The 23,194-nt window shown below is 47.1% G+C and overlaps 10 protein-coding genes across 10 annotated transcripts; 4 read left to right on the top strand and 6 right to left on the bottom strand.

Moving 5' to 3' along the window:
* Positions 1 to 137: 137 nt before the first annotated feature.
* N7446_010913 (A4/G1 family peptidase) lies at positions 138 to 953 on the bottom strand (the record flags this gene model as incomplete). The annotated part of the gene is made up of 1 exon (XM_058519656.1): positions 138 to 953. The coding sequence occupies one exon, from the start codon at positions 951 to 953 to the stop codon at positions 138 to 140; it is 816 nt and encodes a 271-aa protein (XP_058367180.1).
* A 2,307-nt stretch (positions 954 to 3,260) lies between these two features.
* N7446_010912 (nucleobase cation symporter-1 family protein) lies at positions 3,261 to 5,305 on the bottom strand (the record flags this gene model as incomplete). The annotated part of the gene is made up of 5 exons (XM_058519655.1): positions 3,261 to 3,704; positions 3,756 to 4,526; positions 4,602 to 4,838; positions 4,963 to 5,033; positions 5,200 to 5,305. The coding sequence occupies 5 exons, from the start codon at positions 5,303 to 5,305 to the stop codon at positions 3,261 to 3,263; spliced, it is 1,629 nt and encodes a 542-aa protein (XP_058367179.1).
* A 768-nt stretch (positions 5,306 to 6,073) lies between these two features.
* N7446_010911 (copper homeostasis protein CutC) lies at positions 6,074 to 6,961 on the bottom strand (the record flags this gene model as incomplete). Its single annotated transcript, XM_058519654.1, has 2 exons — positions 6,074 to 6,776; positions 6,867 to 6,961. 2 exons carry the CDS (start codon positions 6,959 to 6,961, stop codon positions 6,074 to 6,076), a joined length of 798 nt encoding a protein of 265 aa, XP_058367178.1.
* Positions 6,962 to 8,315: 1,354 nt separating this feature from the next.
* N7446_010910 (M81 family metallopeptidase) lies at positions 8,316 to 9,827 on the top strand (the record flags this gene model as incomplete). Its single annotated transcript, XM_058519653.1, has 1 exon — positions 8,316 to 9,827. One exon carries the CDS (start codon positions 8,316 to 8,318, stop codon positions 9,825 to 9,827), a length of 1,512 nt encoding a protein of 503 aa, XP_058367177.1.
* A 489-nt stretch (positions 9,828 to 10,316) lies between these two features.
* Positions 10,317 to 10,760, bottom strand: N7446_010909 (YjgH family protein; the record flags this gene model as incomplete). Its single annotated transcript, XM_058519652.1, has 1 exon — positions 10,317 to 10,760. The coding sequence occupies one exon, from the start codon at positions 10,758 to 10,760 to the stop codon at positions 10,317 to 10,319; it is 444 nt and encodes a 147-aa protein (XP_058367176.1).
* Positions 10,761 to 12,787: 2,027 nt separating this feature from the next.
* Positions 12,788 to 14,235, top strand: N7446_010908 (class I SAM-dependent methyltransferase; the record flags this gene model as incomplete). Its single annotated transcript, XM_058519651.1, has 8 exons — positions 12,788 to 12,858; positions 12,915 to 12,971; positions 13,019 to 13,048; positions 13,104 to 13,145; positions 13,194 to 13,319; positions 13,369 to 13,581; positions 13,631 to 14,059; positions 14,115 to 14,235. The coding sequence occupies 8 exons, from the start codon at positions 12,788 to 12,790 to the stop codon at positions 14,233 to 14,235; spliced, it is 1,089 nt and encodes a 362-aa protein (XP_058367175.1).
* A 448-nt stretch (positions 14,236 to 14,683) lies between these two features.
* N7446_010907 (NUDIX hydrolase) lies at positions 14,684 to 15,262 on the bottom strand (the record flags this gene model as incomplete). The annotated part of the gene is made up of 1 exon (XM_058519650.1): positions 14,684 to 15,262. The coding sequence occupies one exon, from the start codon at positions 15,260 to 15,262 to the stop codon at positions 14,684 to 14,686; it is 579 nt and encodes a 192-aa protein (XP_058367174.1).
* A 660-nt stretch (positions 15,263 to 15,922) lies between these two features.
* Positions 15,923 to 16,780, bottom strand: N7446_010906 (formyltetrahydrofolate deformylase; the record flags this gene model as incomplete). Its single annotated transcript, XM_058519649.1, has 1 exon — positions 15,923 to 16,780. One exon carries the CDS (start codon positions 16,778 to 16,780, stop codon positions 15,923 to 15,925), a length of 858 nt encoding a protein of 285 aa, XP_058367173.1.
* Positions 16,781 to 17,803: 1,023 nt separating this feature from the next.
* On the top strand, positions 17,804 to 19,393 carry cbhB (putative 1,4-beta-D-glucan-cellobiohydrolyase; the record flags this gene model as incomplete). Its single annotated transcript, XM_058519648.1, has 1 exon — positions 17,804 to 19,393. The coding sequence occupies one exon, from the start codon at positions 17,804 to 17,806 to the stop codon at positions 19,391 to 19,393; it is 1,590 nt and encodes a 529-aa protein (XP_058367172.1).
* A 1,318-nt stretch (positions 19,394 to 20,711) lies between these two features.
* Positions 20,712 to 22,151, top strand: egl2 (putative endoglucanase; the record flags this gene model as incomplete). The annotated part of the gene is made up of 5 exons (XM_058519647.1): positions 20,712 to 20,808; positions 20,861 to 21,072; positions 21,139 to 21,203; positions 21,259 to 21,356; positions 21,403 to 22,151. 5 exons carry the CDS (start codon positions 20,712 to 20,714, stop codon positions 22,149 to 22,151), a joined length of 1,221 nt encoding a protein of 406 aa, XP_058367171.1.
* Between the last annotated feature and the right edge of the window lie 1,043 nt (positions 22,152 to 23,194).

Genomic DNA, 23,194 nt, shown 5'->3' with positions numbered 1-23,194 from the left:
GCCAGAGTGGCCGGCACTTTACTGACAATTGGTTTCCATTTTTCTAGCAAAACTCTCCATCATCCCTATACCATGATAGCTTGCTTAACCACCACAAACATCTAACAAATCAGTTGGCTTCGCCTCCGTGTGTGAATCTAAATGTATTCAACAGTGACACTGTTGCCGGACACGGACGACGACGTCAGAACCGAGTTGCTCTGTTTGATATTGATGATGGTAGCACCAGAGGGCCCAACGGTACTTTTACCGCTCGTGGCTTCGGCATTTTCGAATGTCACAGTACCAAAGTTGGCAAAAGGCACCAAAGAACTGTTGCTTTCGAAGTCCTCCACGATCCATTCAGCATTGTACTCGCAGAGATCACCGTCAACGCCACCGCTGAAAGTATGGGTGACAGATTTTCCAGTGGATACATTCTGGACGGTGGCAGTACCAGTGGTCTTGGAGGAAGCATCGACGGTAATTTTAATCACATTTCCAGCCGAGATTGAGATGCCAGAAAAGTCATAGGCGTAGTCAGGATACCATTCGTACCACGCATCGTACGACACGGTACTCCCTTGGATGCAAAAGTCAATGCCAGTCTGCAGAATGGCCGTGGTGCAGGTATCGCCATCGATTCCGACCCACGCAGAGGCACAATACTGGCTGCTTGAGGAGGCACCGGTAGGAAGTTTGGGTTTCGGGACTGTAAATTCCGCAGTCACGGACGTATATCCGGTGCCAATCAACACAGCGCCGGCCCAGTTGGTGCTATACTCTGCGTGAGATGTCTCATTCAAGTGTAGCACTTCAGATGTACCTGGTTTGTAGGGTGGATGACTGGAACGACCCGCAGCTCTGGCAACTCGGCGACTTTCCTGGCGTGCCTGGCGTTGCGAGGTAAGGGGCGCTGCGACTACAGATGTTGCGAGCAGGGCTGTACCGACAATGAATGCTGAGAACTTCATGGTGATGGTTATATCTTCAACTTGAAGTAGATCGAGCGAGGCGCTGCATAAAAAGCAGGCAATTGAGAAGGAATTGACTGGTGAGATGATCGATCTTCGAGCAGACACAATGTTCTTTATATACTTCTCCCCCTCTTCTGGGATTAGGATATCACTTTGTTTGAAGCCAATGGGATAAGAGCCCTTCATGCAATGTTAAGTCTCATCCAACTCACCAGGATACCGGAAGCCCGGAGTTTCTCGTGGATGCAACATCGCCATTTCCAGATAAAAGGAATCACAGATTCGGACGATCTGTCGCCGTCGGAGACCGAGAGATCACTCTAAGAACAGCTGTATAATATAAGCCAATTTATGCTCGGATAAACTATTTCTGCAAAGCTTAATACAAGCAAGGTCTGCATATAACCTTGGAAGCGCTAGGCATCTAGTCACGCAATACGCAGTTCGGATTTCGGCAGGATAATCTTTCAGTAACATGAAACTATTCGCGGGTTGAGAGATTACACTAGGCGAAGATAACAAGCAACTATTCTAGGTGCTAGCCTCTGAAAAGAATTCCTCAGTCAGCAAAGTAAATAAAATTATCTTCATCTACTTTAGAATGGACCTTGACTGTCTATAGCTTTCATAGAATATACCAGTGTAAATAAAATTCCATATTCCTTTGATATATTCAAGCCAGCATTAAGCACTGGCTTAATGCTCACAGTTCTTCGGCATAACCTGGCCAGTACCTAGTAGTTCGTCTGGCAGTATGTAAATGTGCAATATCGGATTCCCGACGGAGTCTAGCTGAGTGATAAGGTGGTGACACCAAGATCCTTGAGGTGAAGAGGTGCTACGGTCAACGAACAGTGTGCACATTGGTCTAACAAGCCAGATTTTCCAATTTGGAAACGATCGACTGCTGCAAAAGGGCCGTAAATGAATGCCGATAAGCCATGCACTCTCGATGTGACTGTGGCTTGCATGTCAGTGCATCCTAACCAACTGTATCCCAAATAATCACGGATCTTTCAGTGATAAGCTTACCAAGCCTTTGACAAGCAATTGTACCCAAGAGCAAGAATCGCGCATAAACAAAACGCTGCCAATGTTATTGTCCAGTTTTCGGGCTACGCGAGACGAGTAGATAGCAGAAAACAATATCTCAGCAACTAAATAATTATCCAAAGCGATCCGCTTCCAATATTTTGAAAAGAATCAATACCCCGCCTCGGGCGCGTGAAAAGTGGTGAGGAATTCGTTCGGAGTAGCGAATCCGCACTAACTCGATTCGAGGACCACCTCCGATTTGAAACGAAATCAAGCGGGTGGATACCGGGATTCCTCAGTTTAACAACAAATCACGTCCCAGAGTCGATACGTTGGTGGGCTTGGTGTATTGGACAGACCGGGATATTAGAATCCCAACGTTGAAACTACCGTAAGTTGATCAGGATATTATCGAGGATAAACCGAGGGAGAACAACAAGTCAATGTTTATACAGAGGGCATGCGTTTCGTGTTAGAATGACTCGTTGTATTCCCAGAGAGCTCAAAGCACCAGTAAAACCACAGACCAAAGTCTCGCTGGAAATACTATGTTGGTGGAAATGGCACGCTCGAGCCACTCATGGCAACTTAGGAGTTTCAGTGTCATTTATTTCTGGTACTCAAGTACCTTCATTATGATTCTAATCAAAAGCTGATTTCAACGACCCAAGGGCTTTCAATTGTTCTGGCATAGAAATATCCTCAGAAATTCAGAAGCAACAGAAAAGGAGGTTGATAACAAGTGACTGTTGGAGATATTAGTAAGCTCGTGCAAGAAACGAAATTTGGTCACTCGATAAAATCCGCCATTCGTAATCGACGGGACGGCATTACTCGATCAAAATGTGTAACAGGTCAGATTATAAGAACAAAGAATGCGCCAATTACTCGAGGAATATGTGAATATAAACCTAACTCCAGGATTGATCTACTAGGGTCATAATGTTTTCCGCGGGAAGTAAAATAAAAGTTGGCCGGCCCACTTCGCAGGACTGGCTACCCCAAACCCAGTCGAAAGGGGAGAGGACTCAATAACTCGACAAGAATACACATTCAAGGATCGTATGATTAACCCATTCGTCATTTAGCACGCAAGACAATGTCGGAATATCCAATACGTAGGCTGATGTAAATCATAAATTCACTCTATGTCTCATCGTAAAAGTTTATATCGCTTTAGTATTCGCTTCAATCTGCAAATTGTCCAGCCATAGAACTTGAGGCATACCAATGATGTCGGGTTGATGGCAGTCCACTGTAGTCCCCGCTTCACACATCTTCCACTTTCTTCTCCTCCGCGTCTGACATGTGATGCGGTTCGTAGGGAATTTCATTCCATCTGTCGCTTGTCGCAGGAATAGGAAATAGGCTGGCCAGAATCCAGTACACTGCCCCAGAGGCAATAAACCCCGAAAAATAGTTGATATCGTAAATGTATTTTGCTCCAACGGGGACATCGACCCCGACAGCCCCCGCAAAGCCAACAATATTGATCAGAATGCCGCACAGATAGGCGGCATATCCATGCCATGAGATTCCGAAGTTACCGTAATATGGGCCATCTTTGCGAGCGCTATACAAAGCTTGGATATCAAGATATCCTTTGCGTACTAGATAATAGTCGCTTGCCATGACCCCTGCAATTGCAGAAAGAAAGACCGAGTACGCGGAGAGATAGAGCGTGAACTTGCTGGAAGATGCAACCAGGGTCCACTGAAGATAAATGAGCATTAAAGGCCTCAATCAAACATAGCGTGTACTTACAGGACACATCGCAAGCCCAATAGCCGCGCATAGGTATCCACCACGTCGGATCGTACAAAATCGAGGTAAGAGGGCAGTGAGGTTAGTACCTGCTGATACCGAGTTTGCGGCAATATTTGTCCCCAGCTGCGCAAGAGCAAAGCCTGCCGCAATGACGAAGATTCCAAACCTCTCGGCGGAGCTTGCTCCTTCTAAGAACATCCCAAGGAGCGTCAAAGGGTTCCAGACGGCTTGACCGAAAATCACGCTCGAAGAAGAGGAAACAATGATGCCGATAAAGGAGGTGACGGCAAAACCAACAGGGATTGTCACCAGCTGTGGCCATAGCGAATCCTTCGGATCGCGAGCATATCGCGTAAAATCTGGGTTGTTGATGACAAGGGCAGCAAAGTTTGCAATGCAGTTCATGATACTCTTCACAAACGCCCAAGCTAAAGCACTGCCTTGTACGGTGTTTGGCTGGGTTATGATTGGACCAAGTCCATGAGCGCGGGCAATAGCCCAACCAAAGAATGCGATAGCACAAGCTGGCGAGAAATATGCTTTGACCGTGAAAAGATGCCTGATCTTATAAATGGGAAACCAAAGAGCCGGTAAAGACATTAGCCAAAAAATCAGAAAGCTCACAAACTGTTTTGTAGTCACTCCCGCAGACACAGGGATTGAATTAGGCAATTTGTTGTAGCTGGGCCATATGGCTGCAATCATCAACGTTACACATTCACCTGAGCAAAATATGATTAAGTAAAAGGTCAGAATTATCTCCAGGTCCTATCTTACCACCTAGATAAGTCTATAAAGACAATCAGCCAGTCTAGAACGCACAAAGAGAGCGGACTCACATACCTGTACACCGTACCAAATAACGGCCATTGCGGCCCGGTTGACGATTGGCCAAAATGAGCCCCAGATGCCAAATGAAGCTCGATTGGTCACCGCAAATGGAATGCGATAGACGGCGGCGATACGGCCAATGAGACAGACGAAAAGAGCTGAAATTGTGTAACCTATCCAGACGCATAACCATGATTGCCACCAAGAAAGGCCATCTACTATCATCGAGGAGGATATCATCCAGGTGTTCTGACAAAAAAGGTCAAATAAGATCGGCGTAATGAACAAGTACTCAAAAAAATAAAAATAAAAAAAGGGAAAAAACAGAACATGTGGCTGTCGACTATATGAAGACCTGTCAATGCGCACTTACCACGTTCAAGGAATCCGCAATCCAGAATGCAACAAAATTCAACCACCCCCACTGGCGACGTTCAGGCTCAACTGTAGATAGGATACAAAATGCTGGTGTCAGCGTGATGTCAAGATACAGATCAGAAGTGTGGCTAGTTTGGAACACAACAGAGTTTCAAGCTTTTGCAATTGACAATGAGAATCAATGGACCTATGACAAGGTAAAATCTTGTTATGTTGCTGAGATTATTCTCACCTGGCCGAAGATCATCATTTGTCAACATGAGCTGCGCCGTTGATAACCCAGGATCTGTAGGCACCTGGGCCTTTCCGAGCCAGTACTTCAATTGAAAGAAGGCCATGTTTATGAAAAACTGTTTTGTCTGAGGTATTAGAATATTCAAGCACGAATACTTGAGCAAAGGAAAAATGTATCCGGCCAGACACGAAATGCGATATATGGCAACAAATGCCATTTTATATGTGCGTCAGGCGGGAATTGCCCCTCGGCAGAGCAAATTCCAATCTATAGAATATAGAAAACCTATAGCAGTTTTGCCGACGGGCAGGGTATAACCCCGCATTCTGCCGATCACCCTGTTACCAGCCGGGAAGCATCTACAATTAACTTGGCCTGTGAGTTCCCCACGGCCGATAATGGCTGTTGATTTATGTAATGTTTTATTACCCCACGATGAGATCGGCCTGGTCTGGAGACTTGGAGATTGTTACTCGTTTGGACGTGCTCGCTAGTGTCCAAACTAACACCGTGTGAATGGAGTGCTGTAGTGCATGCTTCTGAACATGAATGATTTCCAAAAAAAATATTTTGACATAGATTAAAAATAGAAGCCAATTTGTAGAGCGCTTTAAATCCATCTCTGGCATTGGATATATAAGAGAGCTAGTAAAACCAAATCGCAGAATGTCTGCCGTGATCTTTATATCTGGCTAAAAACATAGCACAAAAATACCTGAAAATGAGAGATCACGCAGATATATGGTGATTTATTGAAAGCATGTAAATACATATCAAGACTCAGCAATTTTAATAGTTGGTTAGTCCAAGCGATATAGAAAAGATTTTTTATCATGAGATGTTCAGATATGCCAGGAACGTACGTATTTTTCTATCTGTCTATGGATTCTCCTTTCAATGAGCTTCCGCCCGGTGTTATTACGGCTTTCATCTTTTGCACCTCATCCTTAGAGACGAATTCGTTCGAGCCCAAAAGGGCGGCAGAGTGAAACGCCGAAGCACCTGTCACCCTATGAAGCATGTGGATATTCGACGATCTCACTCCACCACCAACAATAATTTCTGGAGCACGGTTGTGTTGTTGGGCGCTGCCTTTCCCCTTTGGATAATTCCAGGCCACCAGATTTGCTAACTTATCAGCGCACTCAGCTGCTTTGATTCCCGATGGGCCTCCATTCGTTAGGATCGATGCAAACCCACAATCTATGATGTCCGCCAAAGCGGTCGGCCAGTGAAGTTCGGGGATAACATCAAACGCGCGATGAAATGTGCAAGGGCGACCTTCAGCTAATCGTACAAGCTCTTTATTTCTGGACACATCAATCCAATGTTCCGCTCCATCGCAAGCGTTGTGAGGAAATCGGTTCAAAATCCCGAAGACGAATCCGTCAGCTCCGTGGACTTTTAAATTATCCAGTGTTATCTTCATTATCGCAAACTCGGATTCTTTATAAAAGAAATCTTCCGCGTGTGGCCGAATCATCGCGTAAACGGGAATTTTTATTTGAGACTTGATTTTTTCGAGGGTTGTAGTGTTAGGTGACAGGCCACCAGAATTGTAATCTTTGCATAGTCTTGATCACGATTAGTCAAATTGAGACACGGGCACGAACAAGTGAAAGTGAAGCATAGACTCCTTTTCGGGGTGGACCTCGAATACTCACTCGATGCGATCTGCGCCGCCATCCGCAGCAGCCAACGCCGATTCGTAGTTGAAACAGGCAATTTCCAGGTGGCTATATGAGCTTCGTGGACTCATGATGAAAACACGTTTGATAATAAAAGTGGTCAGTGGCACGGAGAGAGGTGCTGAAGGCGGGGAACTGCGGAAAAAAGTGGTCGGGACTGGCCCGCCTACTGCATACATGTATGGCATTAAGAGGGCTTTGCCGCTCGCCCTATATGTTTTTCAGGTACTACACCACGATTTTGAATGCTGGTGTAGTGATCGAAAGCATCCTACATCTTGTTTTCTTGTTAACCATCTTACCTTCAATTACGTCCCGCATGACATCTGATCTATTAGCACACCACCTTGCCAATCTTTAATGATTAACAGGTCTTTTACCGTTAGTGTGTCTCATTTGACCGATAGATCTCAAAACTTCTGAAAGCATCACTGTCCAAGCTTATAACTAGGACATATAAATCGTCTTAAGCAGCGCCACCAGCGACTGTTATCAGGCGCGTGACTTGGCTGTAGAAGGGGAATTGGCAACGAGTGAGTTCTTGTCCAGCACTTCCCATGCCATTCATTCGATCTGTAGGATGCGGTAGTATCACTACTATTCCGGTAGTACGGAAAATATCCCAGCCAAGAGTTTTCCTCCTTTTGGCATGGCATCCTCAGGACCTTCTTGAACTATTGCAAAGAAACTCCTCTGTAGGGCACATTGGTAAGCAATGTGAGTTGATGCAGTTATCACCAAATGCGTTGTGTAACTTCTAACTTTGAATATATGAAGCTCAATACTGTGACTAGGTTTATTAGTTGAAATTGACATGATATCGCTTGTCTTTCGTGACAATAAGCACAATGGGAAGTTTGAAGCCATTTAGTCAGGATTTGATACACGCCCGTGTCCAACTGTTTAGCGAAGTTCCCCATGGCCGTGAGAAAAAAATGATTCCCCAATAACTATACGGACCTTTATGCCAAGTACCAACTAGATTAGGATTCTTTGTTTATCTTCGTGCCTGAACCAGAAACTCCTAGTCCATCTTATTATTGGAAATAAAAACTAGATTATTTGAGGGTTCCGGTTTAGAACAGATTTCCGCAACAGCGAGGTTTATCAAGTCCCAATTTTATTGAATCTCGGGAGGTAGGGGCGGGCAATGTAGAGTAGTTGAGGTACAGTACTAAAAGAGAAGGGATTGGGTAATGCCAAGATGCAACTTTACGGCTAGTTGTTTCCCAACCAATTAGAAGATGGCCCATCTCTCTATGTCACGTGCAAAAGTACTGTATCACAATTAACCGCGACCCACCCGTGGATGCTGCCCATCGTACTGTTCCGATCCCTCAAGGAACCTCCAGAGCGTGTAAACAAAAGCTTCTAGTTGGAGTTTCCCTGTTGATTATATTCAGCCTTCCCCACTTAACTTTGGCCATGTCGCGCCCAGTCATTGCTATCGCAGGACTCGCCTGTGAAACTTCCACTTTCTCTCCAGCACGGACCTTGGCCGAGGCCTTTCATCCTCGTCGTGGCATAGAAATAATCGACAAGTATTCCTTTCTCCACGCCGGAACCCCTCTTGCAGATGCTGCAGAATGGAAAGGTATACTTATCGGTCATGCACTTCCTGGAGGCGTTGTGGTACAAGCTGGTTTCGAACAATTATGTAGTGAAATCATTGCACGCCTGACGGAATTGGTCGCCTCAACAACCATTGATGGACTGTGGTTTGATATTCATGGCGCAATGTGTGTTGAGGGCATGGAGGATGCTGAAGCTGAGCTTCTCCGCCGCATTCGGGTTGTCATGGGCCCTGATGTTTTGGTATCGGCCTCGATGGACCTACATGGAAATGTGTCTCGCGAATTAGCACATCAAACGGACCTGATAACGTGCTATCGCATGGCACCTCATGAAGATGCTTGGAAAACAAAAGAGCGCGCTTGCTGGAACCTTGTTAATGTACTGGCATCGCGCAATGACAGCTTGAAGCGGCCATTGAAAGCCTGGATCCCAATTCCAATTCTATTACCTGGAGAGCAGACATCGACCCGCATCGAGCCAGCAAAAAGCCTTTACGCTCTGTTACCTGAAGTGGAAGCCATGGAGGATATTTTAGATGCCGCGATATGGGTTGGTTATGCTTGGGCCGATGAACCGCGCAATCACGCCGCGGTAATTGTTACTGGATGGGTTGAAGATGTGATAGCTGCGGAAGCTAAGAGACTCGCATCCTTCTTCTGGGAATCACGCAAAAAGTTTCACTTTGTGGCGCCAAGCGGCTCTCTTCAAAGCTCTATCGACAAGGCACTGGCATCTTCAGCAAGACCATTCTTCATTTCAGACTCAGGGGACAACCCAACAGCCGGTGGAGTAGGGGACGTGACTTGGAGCCTGAATGAGTTGCTAGGCAGAGCCGAATTCCGTCAGGAAGACGGCCCGACTGCGATCTATGCAAGTATGCCGGGACCAGAAGCACTGACCATCATAACAAAAGCCGGAGTGGGTGCGACGGTGACCATCACCGCGGGTGCTTTGGTTGATAATATTCACTCAGGGCCTGTTACAATGACGGGGAAAGTTCATTCAATCAAGTGCGGAGATATCCATGCTGAGATTGAGGCCGTCATGCAAGTTGGAAGTATCTATGTGATCTTGACCCGACGTCGGAAACCATATCATCTCGAGAAGGATTTTCTCGAACTCGATTTGAAGCCTCGATTATCAGATATCGTTATAGTGAAGATTGGGTACCTTGAACCAGAATTGTTCGAAATGGCAGCAGACTGGATCCTTGCTCTTACTCCGGGTGGTGTCGATCAGGATCTACCGCGCCTTGGGCATCATCGCATTTGCCGCCCCATGTGGCCATTTGAGAAAGAGTTCTCCCACACTCCTGACCTCAGTGCGCGAATTATACCGTCCTCAAACCTGCCACTGACGTAGGATAGTTCTCTTGACAGTGTCGAGTCATATTGTGCCTAATGTAACAATTTTTATATGACTTACAAAAGGCTAGAGGTCGAAAGGAATTTAATGCAAACTGCTTCAGACTCACTCGATACAGCCAAGACACATAACTCAGTTGCCCTAGCTCCCAGATCCAGTATCAAGGAAGTGATGTCTGTATGTTACATGGTTGAGCTAGTTTTGCCCTTTGGCTTCGCCAGCAGCAGGATAATCGTCGCAATCTGATAGTACTACCAGCCAGCCACTGTCAAAAGCCAGCAAGATAATGGTCGACGTTCCCAAAGGGACGGACTGTAGTAGGTCGTTTAAGTTCCACAGTGTGTAAACATGCTAAACATGAATACGCAGTATTAAAATAGACTTTAAGCCGTCCTCTAGACAAGACTACAACGGTTTTAACTGGTTCGATGTGATCGTCGAGTAGACTTGTATAGAAGTACGACTGTGTAGACAGGTTACTCATCCCTACTCAACTATAGCATCTACTTCCACCTCGACAAGCATATCCTTGTTGATGAATCCACCGTTGACCACAATCATGGTCGCGGCTGCCCCTACAAGACCCTCTTTTCCTAGGTTCTGCTTGCCTAATATCTCACGAAACCCTTCGCCGACCGCCGCGCAATGTTCGTGACGACCGACAAACATTTTGACACGAACTATATCTTCCAGACCCTTACCCCCTAAGCCTTGGATCGCGTTGATACTTTCTTGGAGTGCAGTGCAGGTTTGTTGTTTGGCGTCACCCGGGAAGAGTATTTTCGGTTCGTTGGCTGGAGAAAGAGGGTCGACAGAGGTGGTTCCGGAAACAAATATATGATTGCCATGACGGATGGCTCGGTAGTATCCAATTTGCTCTTCGTATGGGGAAAGCGTAGCAAAGCAGCGTTTTGTTGGTCTGGAAGCCATTGCGAAGGGAGCTGGTTGCGACTTAGAAAATATATACACTTTGAAAAGAAATTGACACAAGAACATACAAAGCAGTTGTCCCTAGGCAATATTTCAAAAGTGATTGAATCTGTGATGTTCAAGTTTTGATGTGGGGCTGTGCCGATAAATATATAAATGAGTCATGGTGTTGTGACGTCTGTAGCGCTTTGGAATACCCCAAGTAAGCTGATGAGAGAGCACCGAGTCGATTTTTTAGCATATAGAATTATGATAAAATTAACAGGGTCCTATGCGCACTGCTAAACCAAGACACTGTCAATGCTTCACTTCCTCATGAGAGAGAAACGGTTAACAACTTAAGGCTGTGTAAATGGTTTCGTCTTATCTCACTGTTTTCAAACTAGCAGGTGATAAAAATCTTGTCGAGGGTCCAGGTCTAAGGCGCTCTCCCTTAGGTTCACCGAGAACGTCTTGTTAGGGGAACCATTTCATCGTACTTTTGTTATATCGAATGTGCAGAGCCAACCGATTTATTTGCGTCATTTTAATAACAGAATGTGGGGGGGTGAAAAGGTAATGTTATTGCCTAACATGAGACCTATGTTCATCATTGTGGCAGGCCCGTGCTGCAGAAGACGCTAATCTGCAGGAGAACTATGCGGGTCGCTTCATTTAGCTATTTGAACCTGACACATCGTATTTTTGTGTGACCGTGTTTGAGGGTTCGTGCCGCTAGCCCCAGCGGAATGTAAGTTTGGTGATCCGCTGCTAGGAGTTGGTCGTGCACCTTTTGTCACCGGCATTCGCTGGCTACTATTGGACAGGAATTACATATCCGTACCTAGGTACACCAATTACGTGGGGTGTTGCAGATGAAGCAGAAGGCAGAAAGCAGAAGGCAGAAGGCAGAGCGTTAGTTTTGTCCTTGCCTCTAAGATCTCCATTGTGCCTAAGGGTTTAACTTTTAAACCTGAAGTACCGTAAAGGCAATTCAGCAACCTGATTTAACCCTTTACTAACTTGTTGTATAGCCATTCATGATAAGAAAACAGTGAGGAAAACTAAACTGGGACAGTATAGGACATGAGAGGACAGTTGCAGAGGGAACTAGCAATAAGGTGACATATATGGTATTATGTCTTCTAGATATATTTCGAAAACTCTATCCCAGCGAATGTTTTAATCAAGGAACATATTTAACTGTACTTCACTAATGTTATTTGACTGTTTCCTGTCCCCGGAGGCAAAGCAAGAGAAATTTATGATTTTGCATTAACTCAGCACTAGACCAACGTATTACAATGATTATATGAACCGGCTCATCTGCGCTTCTTCTACAAAGATCTAACTTGCATATTTTTTTAGGGCAAAGCTTGACTTAACATAGACCACTGACAGATTTAGAGAACATATTAAATCTTAGTGAATAATCTACTTGCTTTTAGACCCCTGATGCGACGGTGGCAATTCAAATGTGAACAGCAAACGTTCAGGTCCAATACAAGATGTTCATTACCGCGTCGAGGGGAAGAAAAAAGAAAGAAGTAGGAAGTGACCAAAAATTATTCTCGCAGGCCGATATGCGCCTTAAATCGACGAGCTGCATAATAAAGGACGGAAAAGCGCCCCCAATGTTTGCCATTCGCGCTCCACTCGGGCCCATGACAATTCAATGCAGGTGCGGCTAGACCGGGATTACGAATCTTACAGAAACATCAAGTATTTACCGGTGCTGTGGAATCTGAGTGAGAGTATTTCCATCTGCTGTTTTTGCTTGAAATACAAGCAAAAATCCAAGGTGAACAGGGAGAAGGTGACAAATTGGGTGGGGGGTGCGCGGGTGTGTGGGCAATGTAAGGTTAGCCAGGTGCATAACGGGTTGAAGCATCGTCTTCCGCGCGGAGGGGTTGTACTTTTTCACATCCAATCAGCACAATTTAGGCGGGAAAAAGTCGAGTGCGGGGCCAGGGTCAACGCTCCATGTCTTCTGTATTAAATAAACTCCCGATCCCTGACCCTTTTCTTTTTTGCAACCTTCATTCGCAATGGAGGCCATCGCTGTAGATCCGGACTTGTATGCTCGAGATAGTGCTTACAGTCCCGATGACTGGCAATCGTGAGTGAAAAGAGAGAGAAGAGAGAGAAGGAGAAAAGGGGCTCACGCGTCATTAGGGAGACCACGTCGATCGGTTCTTCGATTTATCGCGGTTTGATAGACAACGGAAGGCGGTAAGTATCACAAAGCGGTGAGGCTTGGTCTGCTAACAAGTGTATAGATATCAGTCGCTCTCAGATAAAGAATATCTGTATGTGATCCCATCGGAAAGCATGGATCGTGGAATGCAACTGATTTCCTTGCAGTATTCCATCTGATGAACAGCAATTTGAGACCTATGAAGCCGGGTATGCTCACTTATCCTTGCCTGGCAATTTGGCCGCTAACCACCGTAGACATCTCGTGGATCTCATTTTGGACTCGGATCGAGAAAATCCCTTGTTCCGCTCGCCGATTGGAGCAGACCGAGAGAAGGTCTTGCAGATTCTCGACATCGGGACCGGCAAGGGAACCTGGGCAATGTAAGTTGAAGATTCGTTTGCAAAATCAATCAAAACTAATGCTTTCAAGTGATGTCGCTGATATGTTCCCCAATGCAACCGTGAGGGGAGTGGACCTTTTCCCACCTCCTGTCACTTGGATGCCACCAAATTGTGTGATCGAAGTCGACGACGTTCTGGAAGAATGGACCTGGCGCGAGAAATTTGATCTGATCCATATGCGGAATATGCTGGGGTCTTTTGACCAGCGCGAATGGGATCGGGTTTACCAGCAGTGCTTTGAGTGAGTGTCAGCCTGGCAGTATTAGCTGTCTTATCTAACGGTTTGATAGCAAAATGGCACCTGGCGGGTGGATCGAGCAAGTAGAGGCCGGCCCGTTTGTTTCAAGTGATGACGGGAGTCTACCCGCTGACAGCAACTTGGCTCATTGGGGACCGCTCATGGAAGTGTGCGGTGCACGCGCTGGACGTCCCTGTGATATTGTCATGACCATGGGGGATAGTATTAAGAAAGCGGGATTTGTGGACGTCCACGAAAAGATTTACAAATGGCCTCTTGGCCCATGGCCGCGGGACCAGAAATTCAAAGAGGCGGGCATGGTCAACATTCAGCACTGGATGTCGGGCATAGAGGGGTGGTGTATGTGGCTACTGACGAAATACGGCGAGCCTGAGCCGTGGACGAAAGACCAGGTTCATGTCTTTTGCGCTAAAATGCGCACTGAATTGAAAAACCCTCATTATCACACATATCACAAGACGTAAGTCTCGATTGGCCCTGTTATTCTTGGATCACACCACTGACAAGCATTGCAGGCGAAGAGTGTGGGCCCGAAAGCCCTTTCCTGGCGAAGTCCCCCTCGAGGCGATCAAACCTAGGTCAACAAAATCCGCTGGCGGCGGTTCCAGCTCTGGCTCAGCGAGGGTTAAGTATTGAATCCAGTGCTGTGCTCTAGTATTCTATCTACCCTTGAATCGTGGGTCAACCTTGAACCTTGGAAGGTGTTTCTATGCTTACAAGCTCCTGTCAAGAATCTTGTCTAAGTTTTGTGTGTACATATCAGCCAGCCACGATTAGGATCTATTTAATATACGTGTCTAAATCAGAAATCATTTCCGTGTGCTACTCAATTTGTAAAATAGATACAATTTCTAGGTGACATCAGTGGGTAAACTATGTAGTCTTGTAGTATCCATAGGAAAACATCCTCAGCACCTTGCTGACAGCGTCCATCTGGGCAACATGTAATATTTAGTCCAGCTTCGAAGGAGCTATTGGGAGAGGCAAATAGAAATATGGATATCAATAGAATGTCATATCATGAAATAAAATAAAAGGCCTACACAGAAGTAGCTCCAAAGGGCCACGCAGGCTACCAATGCTCTCATTCACTGTCTTGGCGCCTGAGTTCAAAAGCGCGCAGGATATTCGGGCCTTGGTGTCCAATTAATGAAAGAGGGAATTTGTACCGGTCCTTCGATTCAACCGAAAGCTGGACCTCTTCTTCTGTGGCCCAGTCAAACGCGTGATGCTCTGTTTCCGCCAGTTGGACCGGAATGGCGAGGGGTGATAGCTGCTCCCCTAGCGAGTTCCGCGCTTCATGAACTTCAACAATGAAGGAGTATTTGGCGATCCGCATCTTGCCTCCACTTCGGCGATGATGCTCCCAGCAATCGACCGCGACCAGCTCAACTACGCGGGTCACATGCAACCCGCTCTCTTCCAGTACCTCCCGCACAACTCCATCAAGCAGTGTCTCATCGCGTTGAGGCTCAGATGCGCCCCCGGGACCCTCCCAGCAACCAGGCATGGAGTCTGTGAGTGCACGTTGAAGAAGAAGGACGTGGGCGCCGGAGAAAATGTAGGCACCCACCGCGAACGCGTCAAATTCGGGACGGGCATCCGCAAAGTTCCCAAATGGAATCGTGAAATATTTGAGGTGAGGGGCAACAGAATACGACATGGTGAGGAGAAAAGTGCTGGAGAAGAGAGGAAGAAAGTGGAGGGCAGTGGAAGAGAATGGTTTTATGCAGATACGAGCTCATGTGAACATTCCCCTACTCGAGTCATGCGATAGAAAACATCAGTCATTTCACATGGTAGCCATTTCTGCAACTCTTCAACTCTTCAGATCATATCTATTGGAGAAGCCATGGATCTCCTGTTTGAACCGAGTGATAGACGTAAACGGTGAGCTTTTGATCGGCATGTTGAACATAGACCATAGATAATCCTGGACATTTATGTTTCGACTGGGATCGTAACAGGGCAATCCAAGCGCTGCCATTTTAGTTCAGCTGAAGTTCCCGATGCCCTGTCTTGAGCTACGATCGCAATAGAGCCTCATTTCTTGAATTTGCATATGAGAACGAGAGCGAAAAATATCCAGCAAATGACACCAAAACGATGCGAAATCAACTAAACCCTAGTGAAAGTGAAAAGATTTTGTCTATTTTTGAGTCTATATGTGTCTGGTGCAGAATGCCCTGTGGGTCTCAGCTGTCCCAAATACTCTATAATAGCAGTCATAGAGGAGTCGCAAAGGAGTAGCCGAATGATTGGAGGTATTCGTGGACAAATCTGCAATGTGACTTGCTCGCTCGGTCGTGTGGGATTCTAGGCCCTAGTTGAAGACAACAGTCTTGTGTCCATTCAGAATCACACGACGCTCAGTGACGTACTTCACTGCAGTGGCAAGGACATTGCTTTCCACGTTACTGCCAGCATGGGTCAGCTCCTTAGGGCTCATGCCGTGGTTGACCCGAACAACATTTTGCTCGATGATCGGACCTTCGTCTAGGTCGCTTGTGACGAAGTGAGCGGTGGCACCGATGATCTTGACACCGCGGTCGTAGGCCTGGTGGTAGGGCTTGGCGCCCTTGAAGGAGGGCAAGAAGCTGTGGTGGATGTTGATGATGCGTCCGGACATGGCAGCGCACAGCGTAGGGGACAACACCTGCATATACCGGGCCAGCACGATCAAATCGATGTTTTGCTCGCGCACCAGCTCCAGGATCTGGGATTCCTGCTGGGCCTTGGTATCCGCGGTAACGGGGAGATGGTGGAAGGGAACGTTGTAGGTGGCGGCGAGGGTAGCGAAATCGGGATGGTTGGACACGATCAGAGGCACCTCGATGCTCAACTGACCGGTTGATTGGCGGAAAAGCAGATCGTTCAGGCAGTGGCCGATCTTGGAGACCATGATCAGCACGCGGGGCTTTTTCATGGTGGGGTTGATTTCGAAGTCGAGGGAGAACGACTGCGCAGTGGGCTCAAATGCAGTGCGCAATTTCTCAAGTTCAGGAACATCATCGCTCGTGGCTGCGAATTGGGTGCGCATGAAGAAGCGCTGCGAAGCTGGGTCACCGAATTGCGACGAGTCGATAATGTTGAGGTTGCGTTCCACAAGGAATGCAGTGACGGCGTGGACGATACCGGGGCGGTCGGGACCGGAGATGGTGAGGATGAAGCCGGGAGCCATGTTGAATCAAAGAGCGCGACAGTGTTGAATCCGCAAAGTTGGAGAGAGAGAAAGACAAAATGTCTCCAGGGCAGCAACCTTGAAGCATTTTTGAGCGATGACTCATCCGGGATCGGCGCAGGTCCACCCGACTCTTATTTATCTTCATCTTCATCTTATCTCTTCTCTCTGCTTGATTTTGATGTTCTTCTATACCTACGTCTTAATCCCAGCGTCTTCCTCACGGCGTCTCAGGTGCAGACAATTGCAACCCCGTCACCTGATCGCCTCCCTGCCACTAGTCGGTGTGACTTTCAGCCACTTGCCACCATTGACCCTGTGATGTGACTATAGGTCTTCCCTCGGCATTTACCCATGGAACCCGACTGTCAAATTAATACCCCTGACCACGCTAATGCACTCCCACCTGAGCCAGTGCACACAATGCAAATTACCGACTGGAACGCGGACTGCCCCGCCATCAATGTCCCGTAGAAATTGGGGCAGTTACTACCTGGTCACGGATCTGAGAGATTTGCCTAATGCGGATCTGCTAACATGTCTCATAACTTGATCGCAGGCTGAAAAACTTCTTGGCACCTCCCAAGCAGACAGGCTGACGATTTAGCCGCTACTGCGTGTCGAACTAGTTAGGCTGCTAATCTGGTTGATCATGGGCTGACTTACCTAGCGTCAGAATATCGACCAAGGGTGCTGACGCCCATCTTGCCAGTGCCGAGGCCGAGGGTGTTCTTGCAAAAAAATGAGTTCAACCTACTCCAGCACGCGTTCGCGGGGTCTGGGGAACTCCCTCCGTGTCCCCGGAGCGCTCAAAACATGTCTCCTTTGGGAAATTTGACAGTATTTCGTCGTGCGGTCATCCGGACCGTAAAGCCGTGATATGAGTCTCAATTAGCGAGATTGGTACGGTGGCTAGCCCTCAATGGAATATAAAAAGCTCATCTACCCGTTTCACACTTACATTCCACACCATATCTCAAACCTCGCAAGATTACAACGCAGTCGACATCGTCTCGAGACATCATGGCATCTGCTCTCTCCTTCAAGATCTACAAGAATGCCATACTGTTCGCTGCCTTCCTAGGCACTGGAAAGGCGCAGCAAGTCGGCACCAACACCGCTGAAGTCCATCCATCCTTGACCTGGCAGAAGTGCACTAGCGGTGGCAGCTGTACTTCACAAAGCGGCAAAGTTGTCCTCGACTCGAATTGGCGTTGGCTTCATACCACCAGCGGCTACACCAACTGCTACACCGGCAATACCTGGGATACTTCACTCTGTCCTGACGATGTGACTTGCGCCACCAATTGCGCCCTCGACGGCGCTGACTACTCGGGCACTTACGGTGTTACTACTAGCGGCAGTTCGTTGCGGCTGAACTTTGTCACCCAGGCGTCTCAGAAGAACATTGGCTCTCGCCTCTACTTGATGGAGGACGATAGTACTTACGAAATGTTCCAGCTGTTGAACCAAGAGTTCACGTTCGATGTCGATGTATCCCACCTCCCTTGTGGTCTGAACGGTGCCCTCTACTTTGTGGCCATGGATTCCGATGGCGGTATGTCGAAGTTCCCAGCCAACAAAGCCGGGGCGAAATACGGCACTGGTTATTGTGACTCCCAGTGCCCACGCGACCTCAAGTTCATCAACGGGGCAGCCAACGTGGAGGGATGGGTACCATCTTCCAATGATGTCAACGCTGGCACTGGCAAGTACGGCGCTTGCTGTGCCGAGATGGACATTTGGGAAGCCAACTCCATTTCAAATGCTGTCACGCCCCATCCCTGCGACACTCCGACTCTGGTCAAATGCGAAGGTAATGCCTGTGGTGGCACTTATAGCAATGACCGTTATGGTGGTACTTGCGATCCCGATGGGTGTGATTTCAACCCGTATAGAATGGGTAACCAGTCTTTCTACGGCCCGAGCAAGATTGTCGACACCACTTCTCCCTTCACGGTAGTCACTCAATTCATCACCAGCGATGGCACCTCCTCAGGCACCCTCTCAGAAATCAAGCGCCTCTACGTGCAGAATGGAAAAGTCATTTCTCAGTCCTCGTCTACCGTCAGCGGTGTGACCGGCAACTCCATCACTGAATCCTTCTGCTCTGCTCAGAAGAAAGCATTTGGAGATACCGACGTTTTCAGCAAACACGGAGGTCTCGCGGGCATGGGCGCTGGACTTGCAGAGGGCATGGTTCTTGTGATGAGTCTGTGGGATGATCATGCGGCCAACATGCTCTGGCTTGATAGCATCTACCCAACTACTGCCTCGTCCACCACTCCAGGTGCTGCTCGTGGTTCCTGTGACATCTCTTCTGGAAAGCCTACCGACGTGGAAGCGAATAACGCAGACTCATATGTCATCTACTCAAATATCAAGGTCGGCCCTATCGGTTCGACCTACCAGTCGGGTAGCTCCGGTTCCGGAACCACTACCACTTCGAAGACCACCAGTACCACCACTAAGACGACTAGCACAACCACCACGGCAGGAACTGGAGCTGCTCACTTTGCTCAGTGTGGTGGAAGTGGGTGGACCGGCGCGACTACCTGCGCCAGCCCTTACACCTGCCAGAAGCAGAATGACTGGTACTCCCAGTGCTTGTAGACGGTGGGTTTGAGGCCGGTGACCATAGGGGAAAGACAGAAGAACAGAACACGTTTTGGAAAGTATACGCTACGCTCTTTGGTAGATTGTTCATTTCAGTTTATCGATCATATGAATTTTATCGCTTCAGTGAACTGAATCCGTATTTGCCCTTTTTAACTGTTAAATTGACTCCAAGAACATTCTCGGATGGCTTGTATTAATTCATTTCTTCAGTTATATGATACTTATCTCCTTTGTCTTAACACCTGCAGAATTTACAGAACATACATTTGTTTATCTAAGCTTCAAATAACATTAGCCGAATTTCCCAATCCTTTGTAGGGCCCAAGCGCTAATGCGAAAACTATGTACCCGTGCGCCTTCTGCAGGACATTGCCCATGGGGTACCTGGGAGCCCTAGAGCCAACAGACGCCTATGGCACCGCCCTAGCTCACACCGAAGAAGAAATTTAGAAGCCGCCATGCGGAGAGTACTCCGACTAGACAAGCCACGTCACTTGAGCTTTCTGCACACTAAACACGCCCTCATTCCCGGAAACCCACTGACGTACACGGGCGTTAGTTTCATGCAGAACAGGTGCGTGACCGTTTAGTCTGCAGGGGATATCCCTCTCCGGAATGTAAGCATTACATGGCAGTTTCCAGGGGGCACATAAAAATGATATCGAGACTCACCAAGAAAATTCATACAGCATATTCGAACAGCTTGGGCCCTAGATCAACCTCAATTCTTCCATACCCACGTATCTAAAGCCACCAATATGTACCTCGTAGTATTGTAAATCAAACTTCAGTCTTGCCCGATTACTATTTAGTATGGCCATCGTAACAATCGTACGATCGCTTGGGTTTAGCTTCTAAGTTGCTAACCAGGCTTTTCCCCTCGTTTCCATTTCTGCACGCGCGCACGGTTCATGCCAGTGCCTAGGGTGGCGCCTTCCTTCACACATAACTAATCTCCGATTCTTCAGCCACCAGGGACTTCAGATGCCGTGCCTAAATTGGAGTTCGCTTGTTCCCTTTCCCCTTTTGTATCTTGGCGATCCATTTTGCGGCTCTAGGACCACTTCCCTGCGGTAGACGGCCCGAGCAGGCCGCGCGCACGGGGCTGTGAAGATCATGTTTGGGGTATCATTCTTTATGCGGAGTCATTTTTGACCCTGTCACAATAAGCGATTGGCTTGTCTCGCAAAAAGCGGTTGCAGATACCGGCTACCGTCTTTCCCGTTGGTGTGTACCAGAGAGTTGATATAAACTTGCTGGAGTTTCGATTTTCTACGAGTTGTTACAATCAAATTCCAATCTTCTGCACAAAATGCGCTTTACATCTTTGGTCGCTACGCTGAACATGACTAACCTGGTTCTCGCAGTACCTGGGCAATCTTTGTTTACAAGGGCTTCATCTTTCCTCTGTGAGTAGTATATATGTCTGGCAAAAGCACAATTTAATGTTATCTCGTACAGGGTTTGGCTCCAATGAATCTGGCGCAGAATTCGGAAACCAAAACATCCCCGGTGTATTGGGAAAAGATTATATATGGCCATCCACGTCAGCAATCCAGACTTTGCGTAGCGCTGGAATGAATATCTTTCGCGTACCTTTCGCTATGGAAAGATTAGTGCCGGGAACGTTGACCTCTAGTATGGATGCAACATACCTTTCAGATTTGAAAAGCGTGTGTAAATCTTGGTGATGTGCAAAGCTGGGGTTCCGTCATGCTAATTCGAGGCAAATATAACAGACGGTCAACTATATAACCTCCACTGGTGCCTATGCCGTTGTTGATCCACACAATTTTGGGCGCTAGTGAGTTGTCATAAACACTGAACCTTGAAGCCCTTATTTACAGAACTATTTGCAGCTATGGTAACATTATCACATCCACAACTGATTTTGGGACATTTTGGAAGACTTTGGCGACAGAGTTTGCGTCGAATGAGAAAGTCATTTTCGACACAAGTAATTGGACCTTACCCTAGTGATAATAATTCCGCTGACCTGTCAGACAATGAGTTCAACTCGGAGGATCAAACACTCGTCCTACAGCTCAATCAGGCTGCCATCAACGCCATTCGAGCTGCCGGCGCCACCTCACAGTACATTTTTGTGGAGGGTAACTCTTGGAGTGGAGCGTGGACATGGCCCACTGTCAATGACAATATGAAGGATCTGACAGACCCGCAAAATAAGATTATCTATGAGATGCACCAATATCTCGACTCCGATGGCTCCGGCACCTCAGAAACATGCGTCAGCTCAACTATTGGCCAAGAGCGTGTTGTGGCTGCCACTCAATGGCTCAAAGACAATAGCAAAAGGGCTTTCCTTGGAGAATTTGCTGGAGGCGCTAATACCGTCTGCCAGAGTGCCGTGACTGGAATGCTTGATTACCTACAAGCAAACAGTGATGTCTGGCTTGGCGCAACATGGTGGGCTGCTGGCCCTTGGTGGGGAAATTACATTTACAGCTTTGAGCCTCCATCGGGACCTGCCTATGTCTATTACATGGATCTTTTCAAGAAATACTTCCCTGGATCGACTAGTGGGGGCGTCACTACTGCTACCACTACCACAGGTCCAACAACCAAGGCCACAAGTACGACCGCGATCACGACCACAACCACGGCATCTGGATCCACGTCGACAGCGCAGCACTACTCTCAATGTGGTGGTATTGGATGGAATGGGGCTATATCATGTGTCAGCCCTTACACATGTAAGAAGCAGAACGACTACTACTCGCAGTGTCTATAGGCCTCGTAAAGATACGGATAGTTGGACTGTGGTACTATTTGCCTTTGGGTTCTCTCGTGACGAGCTTCTTTGATTGACACGTACTTCATTTTCCAAGCAATTCAACTCATAGCACTTGACCTATGGCAAGACGCTCATTTAGTTTGCTGTAGTCAAGTCACATTCTACTAAGCATAGTCATGATGTTGTCATAGCCGTCTGTGATTTGTACATAGCACCAACTATCAACCAACATTTCAACACCACTAACGATAAGACTCGAGGACTCCGCTAGTAACTGAGCAACACTCGCCATATCAGAAGACCCAACAAGCTGACTGTTTGCGAAGCCACTTGCATGTATAAACTGACCATAGCGGGTTGACCAATGCGAATTGACTACTCTTGATATACTAGTACATCGAGGAGCAGGAAACGGGTAGCAAATGGCAAATATTGGTGCATAATTAATTCAATCTTCGTCTACCTAGAAACAGAGCGAACCGTATTTAGAACAAAAGCATGTGTGAGCCAGAATATAAAGAAAGAAAAGTACAAGATAATAGGCAGAGCTTGAACATGAATAGTTTCAACTCTCGGCTGTGGTCAAGTCCAAAATAAACAAGCTGATCACAGGTAGTTGAGATTGGCACTAGCTGCAATCCAAAAGCAAATGATAAGCTCGTACTATGGTAGGTTACGCATAGTCATCCGAGCCCAGACTCCGTTCAGATTCCCTCAAGTTCGGCACAAGTTGCACGGGTTTTATACTTAAGCATTAAGCCCTTATCTTAAACTAGAAAGTGGTAGTCCTGAAGTACATTCTTAATCTGTCGACTATTTAGCTTAATATCTAATAGTAGGTTAAGCCCTTCTCTTACGAATCATTCTATATCTAAATATCTAAATCATAATAGAACCAGGACTATATCTAGAGTCTCGATTTCGAATCGAGCTCAGATACTGAATAGACAGGTGGATGCGAGACTCGCAGGTAGAGTTAATGTTTTCCGCGCAATTAGTGGCTAAGGACAAATTTCCTGGGGGGGAACATTAGTTTTGCG

The sequence above is a fragment of the Penicillium canescens genome (assembly GCF_028828765.1).
Source record: "Penicillium canescens strain IBT 15451 chromosome Unknown utg000008l_segment0_segment0, whole genome shotgun sequence".
Taxonomy (NCBI): domain Eukaryota; kingdom Fungi; phylum Ascomycota; class Eurotiomycetes; order Eurotiales; family Aspergillaceae; genus Penicillium; species Penicillium canescens.
This window is presented reverse-complemented; position numbering and strand designations above follow the sequence as displayed.